General features: G+C 42.9%; 1 protein-coding gene across 2 annotated transcripts; it reads left to right on the forward strand.

Moving 5' to 3' along the window:
- Nucleotides 1-264: 264 nt before the first annotated feature.
- PCDHB2 (protocadherin beta 2) lies at nt 265-5,120 on the forward strand. Of its 2 annotated transcripts, XM_077137216.1 has the most exons (2): nt 265-3,823; nt 5,003-5,120. In XM_077137216.1, exons 1-2 carry the CDS (start codon nt 1,549-1,551, stop codon nt 5,116-5,118), a joined length of 2,391 nt encoding a protein of 796 aa, XP_076993331.1. In that variant the 5' UTR covers nt 265-1,548; the 3' UTR covers nt 5,119-5,120. The 2 variants fall into 2 exon arrangements, with proteins under 2 accessions (XP_076993331.1, XP_076993332.1); XM_077137217.1 differs by lacking the exon at nt 5,003-5,120 and having other exon boundaries at nt 267-4,987.
- The last annotated feature ends 1,265 nt before the right edge of the window (nt 5,121-6,385 follow it).

The raw sequence follows: 6,385 nt of genomic DNA on the forward strand, positions 1-6,385 counted from the left end.
AAATAGGGAAGTGTTTTAGAGTAAATATAACACTCAAATACAATTATGAAACTTGATTGAATTCTGGTTAAAAAATAAAGCTTCTAAGACATTCCTTATAATAGTGGTGAAGAAAGTTAAGTTCATTAGTACCAGGCATTCAAGAGTGAATATGAATTATCAGCACTGAAGAAAATTGGGAAAGGACAATTAATGAATATTAATAGAGACTGTATTTTAGATAATACTATGGAATTATTGTTAATTTTCTTAGGTGTGATAGTAGCATTATGGTTATGTGAGAATAAGGTCCTTATACGTAAGAGATGCCTGCTGAAATATTTAGAGGTAAATACCATGGTATCTGCAAGTTAATGTCCGCAAGTTATTTTCAAATAGGTGAGCAAAAAGCGGGTGAGTTCATGAGGAATATATACAGAGAGAGAGGGGGAAAAAGAGAACAAATATGGGAAAATCAAACAATTATTTAGTTTGGACCAGAGTATACTTAGGTTCATTGTTTAGTTCTTTGAACTTTTCTATATATTTTAAAGTTTTCATATACAAGTATTTTCTTAAACAGAAAGAGACTTTTAAAACCTAGGAACTACAACATATATAACCTGTTTGGGAGCCGATTTAACAAACCCTCTCAAAAAGACGTTTTTAAACATAATGGGAAATTTGAATGTTTACTGAGTGATTGTGAAACTGTCACTAACTTTGCTAGTTGTGATAACTGAATTGAGGTTATGTTTTATAAAAAAGATCCTGTCTGTTAGAAAGGAAAACAAAAACTGTTGACACACAGAAGAAATTACCCAGCTGTTCTTGGAGATTTGCATGTGGTTCAAATGCATCAAAACTCAAGAAATATGAAGTGGAAGCAGTGCAAGAAAGAGAATATTGTATTGTCCATGAGCATATTCTCATTTGAATTCTTTGCTTTTCCTGGGTCTCTATACTTTTTGGTTGGACTTGAGTGTGAGGATAGTAACTTCACCACTGCCTGTATGTGCACTTACCCAAGCTCTGAGTGAAAACTGGCAACTGCCTAGTCTCAGCCTTTCTATCGCATCCTAGGACTGAGGTCATTCCCGTCCAATTCCTGAAGTTGATTTTTTTTTCCGCAAGTAAAAGAGCCCCTTGAATCTGTGAGGAAATGTGTGGAAATATTTTTCCATGCTAGCCATGTGCTTATGGAAGTAGTGAAATATCCTAGAAATTCAATTAAGACTTCGGTACTGTGAGACTTCTTGAAAACATTCAGTTTATCGGTCTGGAAGGATTAGTGTTTTTCTCAATGTTTCAAAGGAAAGAAATACTCAGAAAAGACGCAGGGTGGCGCTGCAGCCTTGGAAGTAGAAGAGAGCAACCAGCAAGCTGTTCCTTTAGCTGGAGTTACTCGGTCAAAGAAGAAAGCAGGAAGAGGCTTTCTAAGGCGGGCCGTCCGGGAAATCGGGACTCTAGGATCGTCTGCGCATCCCAGTATCTGCGAGATATCGGGAGACAGCTTCAGCGCCAAAGCGAGCACGAGCTGGGTCAGGTTGTTTGGAAGGCTAAAAGGCGATGGAGACCGGAAAGAGAAAGGAACGCGTTCTGAAACGAAGGCAAGTCCTAATACTCTTTGTTTTACTGGGTGTATCTCAGGCTGGTTCCAAGCCTAGGCAGTACTCAGTGGCCGAGGAAATGGAGAGTGGCTCCTTAGTGGCCAATTTATTAAAAGACCTGGGCCTGGACGTAGGCGAACTAGCCGCGAGGGGGGCTCGGGTCGTGTCGAACGTGAAAAAAATGCGTTTGCAGTTAGACGGGCAGAGTGGGGATTTGTTGTTAAATGAGAAACTAGACCGAGAGGATCTGTGTGGCCGCACCGAGCCGTGTGTACTTCCTTTCCAGGTGTTGTTGGAAAATCCCTTGCAGATTTTTCAGGCCGAGCTACGGATTAGGGATATAAATGATCATTCTCCGATTTTCCTAGACAAGGAAATCATTTTGAAAATTTCAGAAAGTATCACTCCCGGAACTACTTTCCTAATAGAAAGTGCTCAGGACTTAGATGTAGGAAGCAACGGTCTCCAAAATTACACAATAAGCCCCAATATCTACTTCCATCTTAAATTACAAGACAGTCCCGATGGCATACTATTGCCACAGCTGGTGCTGGACAAAGCGCTGGACCGTGAGGAACAGCCGGAGGTCAGGTTAACCCTCACGGCGCTGGATGGCGGGGCTCCCCCCAGGTCCGGCACCGCCCTGGTCTGCATTGAGGTCTTGGACATCAATGACAACGCCCCTGAGTTTGCAAAGCTGCTCTATGAAGTGCAGGTCCCGGAGAACAGCCCCGTTGGATTCCAGGTTGCCGCCGTCTCTGCTAAGGATTCAGACATTGGCACTAACGGAGAAATATCTTACGCATTTTCTCAAGCCTCTGAAGACATTCGCAAAACGTTTTTAATAAACACAAAATCTGGAGAACTCCTTTTAACACAGAAACTAGATTTCGAATCCATTCAGACTTTTACAATAAACATTCAGGCGACAGATGGTGGGGGCCTTTCTGGAAGTTGTGTGGTATTTGTCCAAGTGATGGATTTGAATGACAACCCTCCGGAACTGACCATGTCAACGTTTATTGGTCAGATCCCAGAAAACTTGCAGGAGACCATAATTGCTGTATTCAGTGTTTCAGATCCTGACTCGGGAGACAACGGAAGGATGGTTTGCTCCATCCAAGATGATCTTCCTTTCGTCCTGAAACCCTCGGTGGAGAATTTTTACACTCTTGTGACAAACACAGCTCTGGACCGAGAGAGCAGAGCCGAGTACAACGTCACCATCACCGTCACCGACCTGGGGACCCCCAGGCTGAAAACCGAGCACAGCATAACCGTGCGCGTCTCCGACGTCAACGACAACGCGCCCACCTTCACCCAGACCTCCTACACCCTGTACGTCCGCGAGAACAACAGCCCCGCCCTGCACATCGGCAGCGTCAGCGCCACCGACAGGGACTCGGGCCCCAACGCCCAAGTCACCTACTCGCTGCTGCCGCCCCAGGACGCGCGGCTGCCCCTGGCCTCCCTCGTCTCCGTCAGCGCCGACCACGGGCAGCTGTTCGCGCTCAGGGCCCTGGACCACGAGGCCCTGCAGGCCTTCGAGTTCCGCGTGCGCGCGGCCGACGCGGGCTCCCCGGCGCTGAGCAGCGAGGCGCTGGTGCGCGTGCTGGTGCTGGACGACAACGACAACGCGCCGTCGGTGCTCTACCCGCGCCACAACGGCTCGGCGCCCTGCACCGAGCTGGTGCCCAGGGCGGCCGAGGCGGGCTACCTGGTGACCAAGGTGGTGGCGGTGGACGGCGACTCGGGCCAGAACGCCTGGCTGTCCTACCAGCTGCTCAAGGCCACGGAGCCCGGGCTGTTCGGCGTGTGGGCGCACAACGGCGAGGTGCGCACCGCCAGGCTGCTGAGCGAGCGCGACGCGCCCAGGCACAGGCTCGTCGTGCTGGTCAGGGACAACGGCGAGCCGCCGCGCTCGGCCACCGCCACGCTGCACGTGCTGCTGGTGGACGGCTTCTCCCAGCCCTACCTGCCGCTCCCGGAGGCGGCCCCGGCCCGCGCCCAGGCCGACTCGCTCACCGTGTCCTTGGTGGTGGCGCTGGCCGCGGTCTCGTCGCTCTTCCTGCTCTCGGTGCTGCTGTTCGTGGCGCTGCGGCTGTGCGCGAGGCCCAGGGCGGCGTCGGGGCCCGAGGGCCACTTTCCCGGGCACTTGGTGGACGTGAGCGGCACCGGGACCCTGTCGCAGAGCTACCAGTATGAGGTGTGTCTGAGAGGAGGTTCTGGGACAAGTGAGTTCAAATTTCTGAAGCCGATCATCCCCAGCTTTATGGATGCTGAAAGAGTTAGTGAGGCAAAGGCTAGTTTTAGGGATAGCTTTGATTTCAGTTAAATATATTAAAACGTGTCTATTGAGCCAAGGTTTAGTTAATATAAGAAAAGTCCTTTTTCTTTTTCGCCACCTTATGCTTTAGAGTTCTCTCTTTATTTGAAATGTAGCTATCCTATTCCACTTCATATCCTATTCCAATATCCTATAACTGATTTTTTAAATGTGTTTCCTTGTGGTTTAGTGAATGCAAATTTTCTTTGTATTCTATTCTTTATTCATCTCACTGTAACTTAATTTGCATAAAGTGGAAAAGTAAAATTTGTATTTTTGGAAACCTTTTAGTTAGGGCACCTTTTCCTAAACTTACCTTCTGTAGTTCCTAGGTAATTTTGTAATCTTCCGTATATTTTTAAAAAGTTGCTATTATAACTAGGTTGTTTTGTCCAGCCTGAATATTTGAGTTTGTTTATATCCTCTTTGGCCAATGTAACATTTATGCTCTGACTTCACATTGACTAAACCATTTATGTAGGTATATTCATGAATAATAGCACCCTTTCTATGTTTGTCTAAATAAATCTCCTCTCAGCGCTTCATTAACACTCAAAAGACTTGAAGGAATATCTTTGTCCTTGACCAACTTTTTGAGATTTCAACATAGCTTGACTTTGCATTTTTCAAAAATTTCTGAAGCATGTAGAATTCAATTGCAATATGCCTGTGAAAAAAATTGCATTTAGGTCAACTCATTGTATTTTTCAGCACTGACTACTATTTTTCTCCTTTTGGTTCTCTAACCTTTCAGTGTTTTTCTTAGGTGCTTGAGTTATTTTTTGCAATTGTTCCCAATTGTATTGCATGATTTGCGCAGTAACTGGAACACTGTTGGTTCTTCATAAAATTTTTGAATGACTGATGAAACAAAGAGGTGTCTTTATTTTACCTGGAATGTATTGATAGTTAAATAGAATAAAATACTTAGAGAATAAAATTGTGCTGGAATTATATGCTCTTTGATTTTAAATGAATTATATAATCATTGCTAGTAATTGAACTGGTATCTGTCATTTACACATTTGCAATTACCAGTCCATGATGTCTCTTTCCTTCAATATATTTTTTCTTTTATCTCTTCCAGTTCAATTCGAGTTTCCTCTCCTGAATATATATGAGGAAAATGTGGCCTTCAATTTTATAATTAAAATTTCCTTCTATAATTCCCTAAACAATACATCCAACTTTCTTCATTTCTAGCCATTTAGTTTCTGATGCCTATATTAAGATAGAATTATAATTACAAGGATCTTTCAGCTTATCTTTAAATTTTATGTCATTTTATGTATATCAAATGAGTTAGACTATTAAACTTAAAACATGAATTTTAAGGTCTCATTTGGAGATTTGCAGTGGTGTAGAGCACTACCTTGGTATCAAAAATATCTGATCAACCAATTTACTACCAGTAGGATGTTGGGTAACTCATAATATCAGCTCCCCAAAAGAATACTTATAACTACTTCAATATATTGCAGTTGTGATCAAATAAGATAATATGAAGATATGGAAATGTAGTTTTTGGTATTACTAATGTTAAAAGTATACTCAAGAGATGAGCATGCATGTAACGTTCTCAATAATTGTGTAGAAATACCAAAGAAGTTCAACTGAACATAAGCTATTTGCATTGTTTTACTTCTATGCTTAAAACCTTGCAATAGCTTTCTTCTGTTCTTAGAATAAAATTCAAACACCAGTTATGGGCCCCAGTTTACCTCTCCAGGCTCCTGTTCTCTCTCACTCTCGAGACACTAGGTGTTGGGTTCACTCACTCTTATCTAGAACAGCTGTTTTACCAACTCAGGGATTTCGCAAATCAGTTTCTTATATAAGAAGTCTTCTTTCCATCCTACAGTCTTAACCTGACAGACTTCTCATCCTTCGTGTTCCAGTTTAAATGGTATGGGAAATTTTCTCAAACTCCTAGATTAAGTTAGGTTCCCTCATTCTCTCAATGCACTCAGTACGTTTCCTATACGCCACTTTCTGCCCTTTTTGTTTGAACATCTGTTTAAAGTCTGCACACCGAATTGGGGAGAAGACTGTAAGATGGATGGACATTGTCTTATTACCACTGTCTAACTTCTACAAACACAATAAATATATGTGCAGATAAGTTAATATGGGTGAAACAACTGTAAAATTACTGTGAAAATAAGAATAGGAAAAAGCACTGTGGGACTTCCTTGAGTGGATATGAAAAGGTCATTTGTGGCTTTGTGGATCTATTCCCGACTTGATCTCTTATAATTTTTATAAACTTGCATTTTTCTAACTATAAATGCAACTAATGAACATTTTATAAAATTTGGAAACTAAAAATACAAGTTAGATAGTGAATCATGTCATTATTTAGAGCAAAATCTTATTTATGGGTACAGATTAGAGGGGAAAAGCAGTTGTAAACTTCCACAAAATCATATAAAGGAATCTACCAGGCACGGTTATTCCTTTTCACTAAGGG

This window comes from Tamandua tetradactyla, chromosome 20 (genome assembly GCF_023851605.1).
Source record: "Tamandua tetradactyla isolate mTamTet1 chromosome 20, mTamTet1.pri, whole genome shotgun sequence".
Taxonomy (NCBI): Eukaryota; Metazoa; Chordata; class Mammalia; order Pilosa; family Myrmecophagidae; genus Tamandua; species Tamandua tetradactyla.